Source organism: Amblyomma americanum, chromosome 7, assembly GCF_052857255.1.
Source record: "Amblyomma americanum isolate KBUSLIRL-KWMA chromosome 7, ASM5285725v1, whole genome shotgun sequence".
In the NCBI taxonomy this organism is placed as follows: Eukaryota; Metazoa; Arthropoda; class Arachnida; order Ixodida; family Ixodidae; genus Amblyomma; species Amblyomma americanum.
In genome coordinates, this window is record NC_135503.1 from 33,264,557 (window position 1) to 33,282,895 (window position 18,339).

Below are 18,339 nucleotides of genomic sequence, written 5' to 3' on the forward strand. Positions count from 1 at the left end.
GAGTCAGATTATATCCTATTTTTATTATACTTCACGTGATAGCATTAGGAGGGCCATGAAGGCGGAAACTGCCCGGCGGCAGTGGCGGCATCTGTGTGAAGCCTCCACCTGCTGGGTGGTGTTTAAAGGAATGCCCCTCTCCACTACAACATGTCAACAGTCCCTCTCTACCCCCTTCACTTGCAGGGGAGAGGAGGGAGACGGCAGACAAATAATGACTCGGCAAAAACGAAAATGGCTAAGAAGAAAATGATTCAGACAACAGCAGGCCTACGTGCAAAGCAGAGAGCCTCCTGAAGAACTATCCATGCAAAAATAAGGCTTGCAGGAGCTATTCCTTTTCCCACTGCTCGGGAAGAGCGACCTGGGTAACAGAAGCACCATCGATGGCTGTGCTTGTAACAGCCGCCTGCCTGCGCAGATTTTTCGGAGCTCGTGCTATTTTAAGAAAACAGTTCCTGCAGGCCCTGCTCTTTCCAATTCTTCTTGCCAAGTTAAGCAGTCATGGAGGACTTCATTTCTGCACAAATCCATTTCATCGTTCAGCTGTTCAGTCACCTCACTCTGGGTGGTACTGCTAGGCAAAGCTGCAGGTCGCAACAGCATATACACACAGCAATCGCCGTCCGGATTTTGCAAAAATGTCAAGCTTGTTTTCAGCCGTCTGTGACTTAGTTTAAAACCAAAGTCAATATTTATGGCGACTAATTTTACTATTACAGCATATGTGTGCGAGAGTTTTGCCAACAATGCTATTGAGTTCAGCACCATCATGTTAAGCAACGCAGTCTCAGTTTCAGCCTGCCATGTTTCGCTGTTGTTCTGTTCCCTACCTTGAAAAACTTTTTTTTTCATAGAGATTAGAACCTGGGGAATAGAATGCAACCATCAATTCAATATGTTCGAAAAACCACTATGGCTGACCCTTAAATGCCATAAATTTGCAGCATATGAGAGGAATAATTGCCAGGAGTCATGCATACTTTTGGCTATAACAGCTCATGCTGCAAAAAAAAAAAAAGATATTTTGTAAATAACATCCGCAAGCAGGGCTCAGATGACCTTCTCTGTACCTCTTTTCACAAGTTCCACCTGGCAATATCCCACCTGAAATCTGCTTCGGCCGACAGGGGTGCTCGGATAGGCGGGTTCCAAAAGTGGCTGGCTGGTCGACGCCTTCGGCTGGCCATCTAGCTGCCGGAGCTGCGTCTCCTTCATTGCCAGCTCCTGCTGCAGCTTGCTGTGCTTGGTGGTCAGCTCAGCCAACTCGCTTTCCAGGGCACGCATGTCTCGCATGAGCCCACCGCTGGCTCCTTTCTCCTCATCATTCTGAAACAGTTTACAATGGGCAGTGCCTCTTCACCACGTCTCCTATGAACACTGGGTATCAGAACCAGGCTAGGGTTGGCACTTCAAAAAAAGCAATAGAAACTGCTGTTGCCATTTCTGAAGAGGCGAGTTGAAAACCTTACAACTCAAGTTCTACGATAGTTGGGATGATAATGTTACTGTTACTCCATTTTTTTTTTATGCCAACAAAAAGCCATGGCATGCATTTTAGCAAGTTTCCTGCAGTGAAATTTCTTAAAACCTCTCAACAGAAAAACTTGCGTACCTTATTTCGGGAGTGCACAAAGACTTGTTCTGCATGAAATTAAATGACATATTGCAATCTGCACACAAAAAATGCATGTTACCCAATGATCTCGTATCTGTGACTTTATTAGTAAAAATTTGAGACCCTCTATTATTTATGACCCTGTTGCCCCAATAACGCTGCCATTAATTATAATTTCAAAATGTTTCCTTCCTTCTACAAACAAGCAGGAAGTATAAATCTCATCCACAAATGTAGGTGTAAACCAGATATCTCAACACTTCTGTCTTGCACACTCCACGCTCATTTTGCAACATGACCTCCACTGTAGTTCATTTCTTACACCACAAACAGGGGGCCAGCAGCATGAACAACAGACTGAACAACCACGTTTCTTGAAAAATTTGACAGCTCTATTCTTTGGATTAAGTTGAAAATTTACAGCAGCATTCTGAGCCTCACAGGGACTGCCTAAAAGCAGGAGGTACTATACCAGCTGCCGTAGTGGCAGTGTTGCACGAGCTCACTGCTCTTTTTCAGACATCATCATGACACTGATGAACACTGTTCTTAGCATCCTACTCATCCTACACAGGGTCAGGAATGAAACACCTTCACAAGACGTTCACTGCATCACACCTTACTGCCTTCAATCAGGGACATTCAACTATTTCCCACTTTGTACATTTGCCTCCTGTAGCTAAAGTTGACATTCTTAATTTAGGCCACAGCGAGGTCCCTCAACAGGTTTGCTGGTCATAGTTTGGTTTGGTTAATGGGGTTTGATGATTATGGTGATTATGGATTTTTATGGCGCAAGGGCAGCTATGGCCAAAGAGCGCCATGTCACAAGGTATTTTTTCTTTTTCTCAAGGTGGGGTCAGAGACCCATTTCCCAAGCATTTCACCCTAAATAAGCCGAGCACCAGACCAGGGGAAAGCTTGTACCCATTGTATCACCGGTGGGTACCCGGCGGCACTGGGGATCGAACCCCGCACCTCCCGCATACGAGGCGGATGCTCAACCACTTGGCCACCGCTGCGGTTGGTTAATGGGGTTTAACGACCCAAAGTGACTCGGTTATGAAAGATGTCGTAGTGGAAGTCTCTGGGTAATTTTGACGACCTGTGGTTCTTTAAGGGCACTGACAGCACAGTTCACGGGTTTCTGGCATTTCGCCTCCATCGAAATGCGACTGTCTTGGCCAGGATCGAATCCGCATCTTTCAGGTCAGCAACCAGGCTCCATAAACACTACGCCAGCATGGCGGCTACTTTATTACTCATGAAACTTCCCCCAAGGTATCACAGAGACAAAGCTAGTCACTATGAGAGGAGGAGTTGGTATTAATTAGGGGCAGTAAGCTGCCACTCTAGGACGACGTAATCCTTTCACTGGAATGTTAGGAACGTCACAAAGGAATTAGCACCTAGTTGATTATAACTGAACGCAGAGTTGAGTGCAAGTAGGTGATACAAGTTCAATGCTTTCCAAGTGCTTTTTGCACAGCATGCTCATGAGGCTGGCAAACTCTGAGGGTGTGCGTGAGCCAAATGGTGCCGGTCTGTCTCTCTTCAAACTTAAGACCGTGTCCTCTGATCAACTGAGCACAGTCACTTTTGGCAGCACATGGAGCTTTCTCATAATTTTATGCAAACCTTATACGTCCAGAACAGAAAGATCAAAAGACCCTGGACATAGTCACTGCTAAATTTTATGCTCCTTCAGACGCAGTTTTTTTTTCACAAGAAACCACCTTCAATCGTATATGTTTTCCCCAATCTCAGTGCGGCACCATCCCCGACACTATCAAAACTCTGGATAGCAAGTGATGGGTGGTGCTCATTGTCACATGACCTACATCCTTGGCTTCATCATGCTGGCTTGCCTAATGATGTCACCTACGGCTTAAGCCAGCATGGCTTCAATGATGTGTGAAACATTAGAAAGTTGCAGATAGTGGCTTTCATGATGGCCAATGCAATGGTATCCCAACATCTTGCAAATATTTCCCTGCATTATTAAGAAAAAGGACTTCCTGGAGAATGGCTGGTCAATTGTGTTCGACACCTTAGTCGACAGTATACCAACATAATAAATTCATTTTGCTGTCACTTTAAGTACAGACCTTTCCTCCCTTTTTTTTCTTGCCTATTATTATCTGGGTTCACCCCTTACTCCTACACCAGCTATAATACATGCACATAATGAAGCCACATCCAGCTATAAGGAGCACAGTGCATGGATGCGCTCGCTGCCTGCATGACCGTGTCAAGTGCGACAATTTTTTAAAAGCAGCAGGTACGTACGACAGACTAACCACATTCACAAATTGATGAACTGAGCAACCGAAATGAATCCACATATGATCACTGCAATGTCGATGGTTGCGGCAATGCGTGCATTAAAACTGAAAGTCAGACCCTCAAGCCACTCGCATAGGGTTGTTCATACCACGAGCGATGCAAGGCAATTCACTGAAACCAACACGCATGCTTATCTACTCTGCTCTCGCCAGCACTTAATTGTTCACGAACATCGGAGTTTGTGTAATTGCACAAACTGATAGGTTGGTACATTAAAGTAACAGTATTACCACTTAAGGAGACCAAGTTGCTGTCTCAGTGTTTGAATTCCAATCCCGGTTGGGCAGGGGCACAGACAATTATGCATCTGCTAAGTGACTGGCACTATTTAATTTACACTGAATTTCATGTGCTTTCAGTCAAAACAAATGCATTACAATGCATGATGGAATATCTTGCCCCATGCATGTTTTGTGCTTTTTCTCTTCATTCGTAGCCACCGCTGTAATTTTTTGCACACTTTGTAACTGGGGCTAGGCATTGTCATTGCGTGGATTTGTGGCCAGATGGATCAAAGAGGCATCGAAGGAAGTGCCATGAGCGTGAGAGGCCTAGCTGGCCATTCATGCGATCGCACGCCTGCCCCTACTGCCGCTGAGTTAGCTGGCTGGCATATTCTTGAATCGTATGATCTAGCTGTGCTAATTTGGGCGGAGGGAGCGGTTATGTTTGGGGTTTTGCATCTATTTTGAAGCAAGTGATGAGCTCTCCAGAGGTGATGAAGGTGGCTGTCCAGGCATTCCTGAGTGGCTTCCTCTGGCAACTCGTCGGTGGCCCGCTTGATGTCTTTCCGGAAGGAAGTCATCCATTCCGCAAGGTTTGTGATGGTATCGAGAGCCCCATTCCCCCTTATAACACGGCCTCAATTCCCCCTCTTGACATTCCTATTTCCCAAGCGAAAGTTCGGGCAGCACTCACACAACTAAGCACCCAATCCACAACAGGACAGGAAGATATCACCAATAAAGCCCTTCATAATTTAGATAACACATCCATAACAGCCATCACTGCATTGATGAACGAATGCTGGGACAAGGGCGGCCACCTGTGGAGTGGAAACACGGCCAAGTGGCCTTCATTCCGAAGCCCGGCATAAGTCTCGCTATAGACAACCTCCACCTTGTCTCGTTCACCTTCTGTACGGGCAAGCTGACGCGGCATGTCGGCCACAATAGCCTCACTTTCTTTCTGAGGATAACCAGCTCCTCCCTCTCACTATGCCGGGCTTCCATACGTGCCTGTCAACACAGGACGTCACGTTGCAGCTTTCAAGGGACATCATGCTAACCCCAAAGCAGGCTCTAAAGCAATTCTGGGCCTGGATATTACTAAAGCCTTTGACGTCTCCCACGAAACCATACTCACCAATCTGCGGTATTTTAAACCTGGCTAGAAAATTTACAACTAAACTGGAGCATTCCTGCTCGATAGAAAGCTGGAAATCAATACAGGTGGCCTCTCTTCGCCCCCTTTCCCAGTGGACGGCAACGGCAACCCACAAGGATCGGCCCTATCATCAACACTCCTCCTCAATCTCTCTCGCCTCCCACTCCTGGATCTCTTAACACAAATCCCTAACCTATCACACACCTTCTATGCAGAATGTCATTGAAACCTACGTCACTGCAGCAGGGCTCGCATGCTCCCCTCGGAGGTATGAACTCCTCATCTTAGGCGCTACCTGAAAGGAGGGGTTAACATTTATGCATTCAGTCAGCACATCCCAGAGGTCCCCACTATTTGGGACCTCGGTATGCTCACCAAAAATAACACTAAGAACGGAGACAAAATAGCCAAACTAAGGGTCGGCACCATGCAGACCATCCATACGATCAGATGCATAAGCAACAGACATTGAAGTATGCGGGAGTACAGGCATTCGTGATTAGCCGTATTGCATACTTCACACGCTACCTGAAACTCAATCCTCGTGAGGAACAACACATTAATGCCTCCATGCGAACCGTCTACAAAACGGTCCTGGGGATTCCATTCAGCAGAGCTCACACTGATTCCTCCAACTGGGAATTTATAACATTCTGCCCAAACTGTCCAAGGCTCACATCACTGTGTAAATGAGCTGCTCTGCCCAAACTCGCACAGGCCACTGCATGCTCAACAGGCTAGACATCGGACATGATTCCTCACTCAGAGACAAGACAGATATCCCTCCCTCAATTCTGTCACACCTCAAAATCCTCACCATCCTTTACAACATGCCACTCCAACATCACGACAGCAAGAGGAAGGGACAGGCTAAAGCCCTTCACAGCCAATACGGCTAACGAGAAAATGTGGTCCACACACACAATGCCAGATACCTTAACCACACTGCCCGCCTATCAGCGGTGGTCAACAACCAGGGCCTACCTCTTTCCACTACCTATCTCAAATCTGCCGCGCTGGAGGAGGCTGTAGAAGCCACCACTGCCCCTGCCCCTGCCTCCACCAGTGGCAAAAACATAATCGGTTAATAGTTTATGGGCGCTTAACGTCCCAAAGTGATCCGGGCTATGAGGAACGCCGTAGTGAAGGGCTCATCGACTCAAAAACTGCTATCCGAAATTTCTCGAAAGGCTGGATATCGCCTGCAGTTCTTGATATCCTCAGGTCCTTACCCCATACCCTCTCTCACCCCCCTCTAGCTTATATGGGCACCAGCTCATACCTCCCTCCTCTAAGGTAACGAGGCAGCCCATGATGCCATAGCTCAAGGCCTTACTGACCGGGGCGGATGGGCTCCCTCAAATCCCCTGGGAGCTCTACTCCGTTAGGGATTCCATGGTTCCGCACCACAAAATCACCCAGCACTATAGCATGGCGAGAATGGTGTCCCCACACTGACACAAACCTCTCGCCCGCCAACATGACATCATATGGAGGCAGCTCCAGACCTACTCCCTCCCTAGTCCTGACCAGTACGTAGCAGTGTACCCGGCTACACACTCTCCCCCTATGAAAATGGTGCGGTGCACAAGCCAAAGTACCACATATTTTTTGGGGCTGCCCAGCAGATCTTCCACTTAAACTGCCGCTCACTAATCTCGAGCAATGTGAGGATGCATTGCTCAGGTCAGACCTGGTCATGCAACGCTGGGCCACGGAGCGAGCCATCGAGGTTGTTAGGGCCCGAGAGCTCCTAACCACCTCAAGCTACAAAGACCTCTACCTCTTTTTCTGAAATAAAGTTATCCATACATGTAACCAGGTGAAAAGTTTGTGCCACCACTTCCGTTCATGCAGTGCGCTAATTTGCTTATTTTCACATTTACTGCAGCCAACTTTTTTTTTTTTGTATGGCAATGTATAAACGCACCAGACTTCTGACATGTTTGCTGACAACACAAAGTGGTCGCCAGATATGAAGAGTCCCTGCATCTTGAGCTATTCAATTAAAACAACTTTGCCTAAAGCATTCAAAAGCCTACATTCATAAAATTATGCACCGAGTCACTAGATCAGCCAGGCATTGCGCTTCATTCATGTCCCAAATAAATCATACGCAGTGGGTTTCTTTCAGCCCACATACCACCCACGAAGTGCACTGCACATACGTGAAAATTTCAAGCTGGCTATTCACCAGTGACGTCCACAGCCAACATAATTCGGAGTCAGCAGGAAAGTGGGTGAAACAAACGCTGCTGCACTCAAACCTCGATCTAGCACGCAGTGCATAGTGTACACTGGTAGCAATTTTCCGTTTTCATTGACTATTGCTGCCGCCCAAGATAAACCAGTGCTGGCCAGAGGACATTGCAGCTTTTGTTATCCCAATGCAATCATGCACTTGACTAGTGGCTAAGCAGCCAGACGTTGCTCCCCATGCCGGATTAATTAACAGCCCAGAGAAGGATGGCAACTGCGGGAAGTCTCCCTCTCCTGTATGCTCCTTGTAGAATGGTGTACATCACAGCGGCCGTCATGTTGGGGACCAAGGGCACAGTGAAAACCTCCATGCTTTCGAATCCCATCACCAACTGCTTCATGCTGCGATGCAGAAGCTATGCGCGTGCTCCAGCAAGGTGCCCAACTTGCAAGCCATCTATAGGAAGGTTACCTTGCGCTTTTCTTTGTCAAGCTGCTGCTGCAGGTAGTCAATCTGAGTCTGCTTCTGCTGGCAGTCCTTCTGCAGCCTAGTGACCTGCTGCTCGAAGGCTTCGACCTTCCGAAGCACAAGTGGCGTGAGCCCATCTTTCCAGGCTCCTTCTGCCCAGTTCATGTCTCCTGTGGCCTGCAGAACACATCAACAAATGAGGAATAAATTCTGTTGCCCATCACAGCAATATACTGGAAAAATTGGTCACAGAGGTTCCACTGAAGCTCCACTCAGCACACAGAGTGAAGCTGTTCCACAACAAGGAATTAAAATGCACAAATTTGTCCCAGCATAGGGCTGGAGTGCCTCTTGCTGGGACAGTTCCAGCATCACCCTTGTGTGTGGGTTCTTTTCTTGGTGCACGCACTATTTTTCACCTTTTCTTTTTCTTCGGATATTATCACAGCATCTGACAAGAGGTGTTAAAACCTGTTTGCTCAAGGCAGTAACCACATGATCACACATTGTGGTATGACAAGAATATGAACACACAAAAATGGAAATGTTTAATGCCAAAAGGAAAGGTGCAGCTAATGTTTCACTCATGGTGAACACATGAACCATGCTGTGCGAGAAGGGATGGAGGAAGGAGTGAAAGAAGGTAGAGAGAAAGAGGCACTGCAGTGGATGGCTCCAGATTGTTTTGACCACCTGAGGTTATTTTTAACATGCTCTGCCAACACAGATACAGCCATTTTTGCATCTTGTCTCCATCAATATGCACCAAAAAAACCTCCTGCAACCTCATGCTCAGCCGCCAAATACCATAGCCACTGAGCCACCACTGTAGGTTACAATAATGTTTCAAATGTACTGTACGTGTCAGACTCAGAGGGAACACACGAATGGTTAAACCGGCTCTTAACTTGAGAAAAGCAGGTTTCATTGCAATGCACAAAAATGGGGGCAGAGAGCTCAAGAGGAGGGGCCTGAAGCTGTGCTCCTGCTTCACAGTAAAACCTACTTTTCTCCACATTAAAGAGCTGGTTTAAATATTTATAATGTCCCCTCCAAGTAAGACACACATACTGTACATCTCTTTCCGACTGCTGCGAAAATCAACAGCAGATTCCAGTTCCTTTGGCCAGCAACACACCAGTTTGTCTTCAATGTGATAACATGCGAAGTCTCACTTTATCCCCTCAGCATGACAATTAACTGGCATGTGTACATCATGACTGGTGCTCTTCACAAGAGGTGCAGCCATATTCACTTGTCAGGTTACATGTTCAGCTCTTATCAGGTGGTACAGAATACGAAACAAGAGCTTTTTCGTTCGTTTTTAGTAAATTAGCATTAGAAGGCCAACCGTGACAAAAAAGTGTCTGGCAGAGTCGTACTGTGCACACTTGCCACAACCTGCAAAAGACGGAACCACCTCTCCCTGTAGTCCGGCATAGTGTTGTGCACACACACTTTACAGGTCCTGCCTGAGGGAGAGGGCGGCATCTCCACCTCCCACACTCAGCCTATCCACGATTCAATTCAAGAACACGTAATGATCGCATGATGATAATTAAACGCCTCAGTAATTATCTTAAATGAAGTTACACGTGCCAGAGCAGCTATGTGGCACACCGCAGTGGAAGACTCCACAGCAATTCTAAACATTGGTTCTTCATTGTGCACCAAAATAGCGTTTTTGCATTTCGCCTCCATCAATATGCGCCAGCCGAGGCCGGCATCGAACAGGCCACCTCGCGCTATTAGCGAAAAGCCAAATTTGCCACTGAGTCACCCGAACTTCGAAACTACTGATATTCAAGTTCTGTAGAGAGCGCTGCGCATACCGTAACCATTGGCAGCCTCACACAAGAAATTCTGATGCGTAGCACCAAGTCATAGCGTGTGCAAAAACCGGCGAGCAGCGAACACAAAGCCTGCCCACTCCGATATGCGAAACAGCGCACATCAAGATACTGAACCACAGAACTTGTGGGCTATGAATAGTCGGTCAGCAAGATAGTGACCCTCTGAAGCAGACATAATATCCTACACCAAGCTTCCCGCGCCCCACGAATATGAATGGAATATCAACATTTCAAAAACTCGCAATTAGCCGTGCCATTACGATCGAACGTGCAATGCCAATGAGCCCATTGTCGTTTCCTACACCTTAAGCAATTAACAATACAAAAAGCAATGACACCGTAAGCACAGGAAGTTTCATTACTTCTCACATGTCAAAGTGCTGGAGGCGGTGGCCTCATGAATTGCAACACTGTCGGGCTAGCTGGTTCACTGAGGTGCGCCTAGCAGTGTCTGTCGTGTTGTTTCTGTAATCAGTTAATTGCACACTTTATTCAAACTACGTGCTGTTGATTAGTTAAAGCGTGCTTGAAGCGCCTTTGTTTTTTTTTACCACCAGTGTAATGCAAAACGGTCGTTTGTCAACAATGGCGAAGCCGTTCAGTTTGGAAACCTGTCAACTAAGCTTTCTTTTCCACAAAGCAGGTCAGCTACTGCTTACAAAGGAAGATGATATGGTAAATGTTTTGCTGCTGCTCACAAACTAAGGCAGACGATATTAAAAATGCTATGTCATCGTTAGTTTAATGGTTTATGGAACGCCGTTTGCATACGCGTTCGAATAACCCTAAGGCAGGTAGAAGATACAAATATGCGTACTCACTTATGTCAAGTCTCCATGGGCTGGAGCCAAACGCAAATTACACGACAAGCACTATAACTCGCGCTGCGCACTTACAATAGAACGAGGCTTGAATGTCAGCAACGTTACTTAACGAGGCTCATGCTACAGCCTACAGCGCCGTTACCAACGCAAAAGCGTTCGAAATCACTTCAAAACACGCAGCCGCTGTAACGTACCAGTTGTAGCTCTGTGATTGGCCAATTAGCATTCGCCGGTCGCCGCTGTAGAGCGCTGGCACACACGTCAAAATTTCGTTTTCAGTTTCGGTTTCGATCTAACAGTGAGAATGTAGAAGTTTTTCCTCGATCATCGACACTTCCGAAGCCTTCCCTTGTGGAATATGACATGATTTTAGCTCCCGTTTTCGGCATAATCGTGCAAACATAGTCCGGGCATGATTGCATGACGCCGACTCGGAGGATGAACTACAAAGTCTTTTGTTTTTGTGTGCCGGAATTTAAAAAATTTCTGTGCACAAAATTCTGGCCTAATAGCGAGCCAACAGCGCTCACAGTGAAGAATATTATTGCATAAGTTGCTTGAGATCTAAATAAACATCGGTACTTGCCTGTATTTGGTGGAATTGGCGAGAAACTGTTTTCGGCTACGAGTGCAGTTCTTGCAAACTCAAAAAGCACCAAAAAGCACCGATCTCACAAGCTGCCCCATCTGTCGAACGGCGAGGCAAACAACGTCTCGGCTTGGTGGAAGCGAGAAGCGCGCTCTCTTCGAAGATGGGGTTCGTCTGCCAGCCGGAATAAAGATCACAAGGAGCATCACTGCTTCTGCTACTAAATACCGCAGTGCAAATGTGATGCCAACAGCACACACTAATAACTGATAAGTCGTCGCTTGTGAGTTGCACGCTCATCTGGTAGGTGGTGCAGCCTGTGAGACTGGCTACTTGGCTCGCATTTGCAAAAACTGTGCTCGTCGCCGAAAGCAGTTTCTCGCCACTTCCACCAAATACAGGCAATTACCGATGTTCATTTAGATCTCAAACAACTTAGGCAATAATATTCTACCTTGTGAGCGCTGTTTGCACTCAATTAGGCGAGTATTTTGCACAGAGGATTTATTTAAAATCTGGGGCATAAAAACGGAAGTCCAGATCTGGAAACAATCTGGAAACAATTGGCAGCTGCGAGCATGCATTGCACATAAATGCACAGGAACACTGCAAACCAAAAAACGTTATCCGGTACTAAGTAAACAGCATATTTTTCTATTCAATTCGCTTTTTATTCAAACTCTGCTACCAAAGCAAATGGCATACGTGCTCGTTGAGGAGAAAGGGAAAAACCTTGTGAGAACGCACTACTTATGGGTGGAGTCCTTCAGTCTACGACTCCATTGGATTGGCCGCCAAACATGCAGTGCCCTATTGACTAGCCGTCACTGGTTTTCGGGCTCCGAGCTGCTGACCAGTTCCTCCTGTCACTGCATGAGCATTGGGTATTCTATTCTGGAGATGTGTTTGCTCTTTCGGCACGCCCAGACTATGTTCTAGATTGAGACATTCATTGCAAAATTGGCACTTATTCTCGTAAATGGTGTAGAGGATTTTATGCTCGCTGAGTAGTGATTTCATTTAACACAACTATGGCAATAGTGCTGACAATGAAAACAATTAAGGAGACTAATAAGCTACTAATATTTTTATACAAAAATGTAATTACCTCACTGTTCCAACATCTCTCATTTCATCAGTACTGCGCCGTATCAAGGATTTTACCCGAAAGTATCTTTGTGTGCATCTTACCCATCTGTGCCAAAGTACAATAGTGAACGCTTGGGTTTATTCGTCGTAACCTTTGGAACATGCCTACTCGCATCCATATACTTAACATTCACCTGCCCTCAGATAGAATTCGCTTCATCAAGTAAGGTCTCCACAAACTTATTTAGTTACAGAGCTAGAGTCCGTTCAGAATAGCGCTGTCAGCTTTATGGTGCGCAACTATGACTGAAATGCAAGCATCACTGAAATCAAGCAAAACTTTTCGCTCCGTGGTCTCTTGAAAATTGTCACACTGTTAAGAGTGTGACATAATCAGAGACATAAGAGGCTAATTAGCCGCTTATGTCTCTTTGATAAATATGTCAATTCTGACAAACCCTTTCCCTTGAACAGCATGTCCAGACAGCTTCACAATCAATCCAGCTTCACGCTTATTTTTGACAACACACATATGCTTTTGATTCATCTGCACTGCCTCATGCCATTTCACCGTCGAATGAACTTACTGATGCCAATGTCTCCATCCCCGACCGTGAAGTCTTTTGTGAGCCCTTGTGTGCACATTACGCTTAATGTTACATTTTTGCATTCTTGACCACGCACACTTTTTGGCTGTATAGCGCCCCTTACTCAATGCTTCACACAGGAGCTCGTAAGCGAGTCTAAAATAATTCGCAGCTGTGTATTTGGAAACAGTTGGAAGATCCTACTGGGACTTCCTGCTGGAATAACACAATAAATTAGAATAATCCATTGCTTCCAACTGATGAGTTGGATGCCATACTCCAATTATCTGTATAGAAACAAATGAGTGAAGGTTGGTTAGGGGCCGGGTAGCATCTTTTCTAGGTGTTCCACCCATAAGAAAGCCAGGCTACAAGCTGGGAGTCTCTTCCTACTAGTGCTTGGCCAATCAGGAATGTCTTCAATGCAACCAATGGGCCTGTGTGGTGGCCCACTGTGTTTAATTCTCATCTAATGGCATCTTAAGAGCCAGTTTGACTTACACATTAGAAGTGAATCGGCCAGATTGAATCCGGCAGTCCATCTGGGACCTATAGTTAATTCCACAAACCAAGTGGGAGGCCCAGTTGAAACTTGAAGAGCCCCACTGGTATTCCAGTTGGGATGCTTGAAGCCCATTAGGACTCAGGTTTCCAATTGAAACCAACCTGTATGAATTGGAGCACCCAATTGGACCTGTTCCAATTTTTTTACTGGATTCACGCATCTCTCAGTTGCCTTTCCCTTTACATACCACGTGGGAAGTAATGGTGCAATGCATTTATAGAGGGCATGAAAAAAAATGCAATCAATTCTCTTTTCTATACATAAGAGCTCGTGCAGTGATGTAGTAATTACCCTTTCCAGGCACCAATTATGATCCAGCATAGGGAAAATTTGTGCAGAAAAAATTCCTGCCTTTGCCAATTATTAATTATGCAGTCTCTTTAGGATCTTCATGCATCAACATTGAAAGCACTGATTTCAAGGTGCCAATTATACTTCTTTCGACTCATTACTGTCATATTAAGTCGTTAAGAATATAGGTACATTTCAGGTCTTCAAAATGCTCATGCTTGTTAAAGGAGCCCACACACTCAATGCAGCCATACCAGAGCTACCACAAAACATGAAGGCATCCAATTTAAAAAGAATTTTCTGCTTTGATTTTGCATGCCTGGCTTGATATGTTTCTACACATTTCAAGCCAGATAATAGCAGATTTCCCAGATATCGATACATCATATTGTTTCTACATGTGACCATTACACCTATTGTATAGGAGATTTTAATAGTGTTCAGGCGGAATCTTCAAATAAAGTTGTTGATTGACAAGTGGGGTCATTGCCACTCAAAACACAGAATGTGCTTGCACATTCTTTGCAGAAGTTCCACACTGTCACGTGATGTTCAAGAGGCAGGCAGGCAGAAAGCCAAGCAGATGACAAAGGTTGCAACGAGGAATGGGCTCAGAGATGGGAATGGGTTACAAGGGTATGAAAAATAGGATTGTATACGGGTACAAAAGCAATGTCGACTAATTGAGTTCAGTGGAGCGCCTAGCACCTTTTTATTGAACTGCATCATGGGCTGCAGCTCCATGTATTGCGCTATCCTCTTCTGGCCAGCGCCTTGACAATGTTATCGACCATATCCAGGATTGCGGCTTGTACCACATGCACATTTAGTGGCATGCATTCCAAAAAGAGATGTTGTGCATGTGACCGTACACACCTTCTGGCTAACTTAAGACAAGCAGCCAGGACTCGTGAAGACAGTAGTTATGTCTGGTGTCATGGAAACATCGGTCTGTATGCCTCTTCACAAGCATTTGGAGCACCGATGCCATGTTTGACAGGCACAACAGAACTTGGAAGAATTGAGGCCCCGAGACCGTCGGGCACGGTTGGCACAATTCAAAACAAATTGCCATGGAGAGTCTAGAGTACTTAGCCCTGCTATTGTCACCTTTAGCCTTGGTGTTTCTCAAACACAACTGCGTCTCCTCGTCTGGGTTGACTCAGTGCAAAGAGGAGAGTGCAATAATGTTACGCCAGAACAAGGGCGGTGCTATGAGCGAAGTCTATTTGCCCCGTTCTCTAGCACCAAGGCCAGTAACATCAAAGAATGTCCGAGGAGATGTTACAGAGCATGCTGTCTCATGCGCTCACTCTTTGCTTTCCATGTCACAGTGGGCAGGCACTCAATCAACCTACATATCGGTGCCTTTTCAACTTCCATCACTAAGAAAACTACGCACCTAGGCGGCCGTAAGCTGAGACAACTGCTGTTGGATATGGCATACTATAGGGTTGCCAGGGGCACTTGTTCTGCTTTCTACTACAGTTTCCCGGGAGCTGGTGAGCAGTTACGTTTTCCCGTCTGCTTGATGGTTTTTGGTTTATGGAGGTTTAACATCCCAAAGTGACTGAGGGACACCGCAGTGAAGGGCTGCGGAAATTTCGACCACCTGTAGTTCTTTACCATGCACTGACATTGCACAATACGCGGGCTTCTAGAATTTCGTCATCGAAATTCAACCGCCTCAGCCGGGATCAAACCCGCGCCTTTCTGGTCAGCAGCCGAGTGCCATAACCACTGAGCCACCGCGGCGGCTTCAGTCTGCTTAATGCTGATTGAAAGCAGCCCCGTGCCTGTGGTGCATGTGCTACGCCATGCTGCTGGCAGCCAAATGGTTTGCTTATTGAGGAAATCGCATGTATATGCACTGCCAATGCTGGTCTGGAGATGTTTACTGCAAAAGCAGTTTGAAGAAAACGGCGCCTACCATTTCACTGCTCGTGTCATTTAGCCACAGTGCCATGCCAGCCAAGCCCAGCTGTTGTCACATATATTAAGGAGCCTAAATTAAATTTTAAAGGAAAGATGTGTGAAGAAGACAACGTGGATTAACCGAAGAATAAAGAAGATGAAGAAGAAGCATTCGGTGAGGTGGAGAGAGATGATTGGTGGAGAAGCATTCGGTGAGGTGGAGATAGATCATTGGTGGAGAAGCATTCGGTGAGGTGGAGAGAGATGATTGGTGGAGAAGAGAAGAAGACAACGACGACAAGGTTTACGTGTACTAATGCGAAGGCTATAAAAGGGCGAGTGAGAGCGAGGCACTGGGGGAACAGCAGAGAAGCGGAGGCTCCGGCGGGTCAGGGACACATCGGCTGGAAGAGAGCGACGCCGGCTACTGCTCCGGTGAGCTCGCGTTCTACGGCTTCGCATCGTGGACTTCCTGCCGTGCCTGAGCCCCTTCCGGGGAGTCAACAGAGGACGCTACCACCTGCTACGGCCAGGGGTGTTTCCAGTGCTGTCGCCATCCATCCAGGTGGTGCCCCCAACGCCAACAACACCGGCATCACATCCACGGTCGCCTGGACCGGGAGCTTATACGACGCCGCCAGCGATGCCAGCCCAAGCACGTCGAAAACCGCCTCAATGCCGGCTACCGGATTTATACGACGCCGCAGCCGCACCGAACCAACCGTGAGCACGAACGCTGACCGCTCATAGTAGAACGCTAGTAGTAGACGCTGGTAGCAGTGTGCCCGGTTCGTGTGTATTTATAGTCTGTGTTTTGTGTTAGTTTTGTTAGTTTGTGTTCTAGTGTGTGTGTCACATAGGGTGTATTAAATGTGCGTCTGTGTGTGTACACCTGTCGCCTAGTCAATTCTTTCGGTCCGAGTGTTATTCGGGGAGATTTGAGACAGCTACCAAGGACACTGAACTTGGCTAGGACCAATGTGAGGCACTCTGGCCCTAGCCAAGGTATAGCGCAGTAGTACTTGGTGTCATGACTGTGCTATCGACCCTAATATTGTGCAGAAGGGAAACTGTGCACTTGAATCAAACTGCACAGTCGCCATGGTAGCATTACCAGCTGTGCTGTCCTCTGCGTGATACAGTACCCGAGCCAGTCTCAAGTCTCATGAAAATACCCTCTCATATAAACTACACACTTGCTCGATTATTACACACTGTTGGATCTTAATCTTGAAGAGACAGCTACCTTGCGACTAGGATTTCCTTACCTTCACAATATATGCTTAATTAAAGGGACACACAGGACAAACTGAAGCTGGCTTGCATCAATACAGTATACTGTTATATGAGAGAGACCACTCTCACCAAAAACAAAGCATTTTAGAGCGAGAGCTCTATTCCTCGGGTTGCAACTTCCAATTTCAATGTGGATGAGACAATGACCTTCAATTCTTCAAACGTCAAACCGAACTTAACTGCATGGTGGTATGGCCCAAGTTATGGTATTATGACCACGTGATCATACGACTGACCATTGGGTACCTGACCTTGACGTTGACGTTTGATTTCAGACAGTGGAGACCATGCAGAACAGAGCTTTTGCTTGTATAACTAGGTTCAAGCCACCTTGAACTCTAGCCATTTTTATAAGCTGGTTTAAAACACCAAAGAACAAAATACTGGTATCACCATCACAGGCTAATTTCAGAAGTGCAGAATGGATGTGTTGACACTTTTTTTTTCTTTTGCGAATCCCAGAGCCTACGCTACACCACCATTCACTTCAAAATTGTGGCAACCTATCTTTTCCAGCAAGGATGCCAAGAGTTTGAATTGCCTGGCACAGATTTTTAAATCATGTTTTCTTGCCAATAAATGAGTCTTATGCTTCTAGACAAATGTCAATGTATCCATAAAGAGCCAGAGAAAGTCCTGTGTCCCTTCAAGATAACTGGCACAGTATCATTATCTGAAATGACCTCAAAATTTCAGGCCAATTTATTCCCCCTGCTCCATGCATTGCGCTAAGTGGCATGTAGGCAGTTCCAACATGCTGGCAAGAGAGTGCCGCTCTTCACATTACCCAAACCGTTCACTCACAAAAAAGAACTATGCTTTACAGTAAGTTCACCTTTTTGTGAGAGGTTTTCCAATACATACCACTAAACGAACACATCATATAGAAGATAGCCAGCAGTCTAGAACAATTAAGAGAACCAGTTGTTTGGCAGTTAAGGCGGGAAGCTGGTCTCAGAAAAAGAATGTTTTTTAATAAAGCCACAGTTATGAAATCTTCAGGGAACATGTACTTTTGCGTGCTGATTCAAAATATGGAATTCAATTTAATATACAACAAGTCCTTGTGCACTTAATTGTAATATGTTATGTAACTTTTTGTGGGGAGCTTTAACGAAAATCTGCTGCAGGGAACTTGCTAGAATGTATGCTGTCCGCTTGTCTTGACATAAAGCTATGCAATAAGGGTAAAATTATTATCCTGCCTATCATAGAAGTTGAGTCACAGGGTTTTGAACTTGGTGCTTCACAAACGAGAAGAAAAATCTATATTCCTGTTTCTGAAGTGACAACTTCAAAATCCTGTAACTCAA

The 18,339-nt window shown here is 46.0% G+C and overlaps 1 protein-coding gene across 1 annotated transcript in view; it reads right to left on the reverse strand.

Annotated features, from left to right (window-relative positions):
• Window positions 1–10,882, reverse strand: part of LOC144098818 (uncharacterized) — a 60,606-nt gene extending 49,724 nt beyond the window's left edge. The window contains 3 exon segments of the mRNA XM_077631707.1: window positions 1,108–1,329; window positions 8,022–8,195; window positions 10,693–10,882. Coding sequence (XP_077487833.1) covers window positions 1,108–1,329; window positions 8,022–8,183 — 384 coding nt within the window. The 5' untranslated portion in view covers window positions 8,184–8,195; window positions 10,693–10,882.
• Window positions 10,883–18,339: the final 7,457 nt, after the last annotated feature.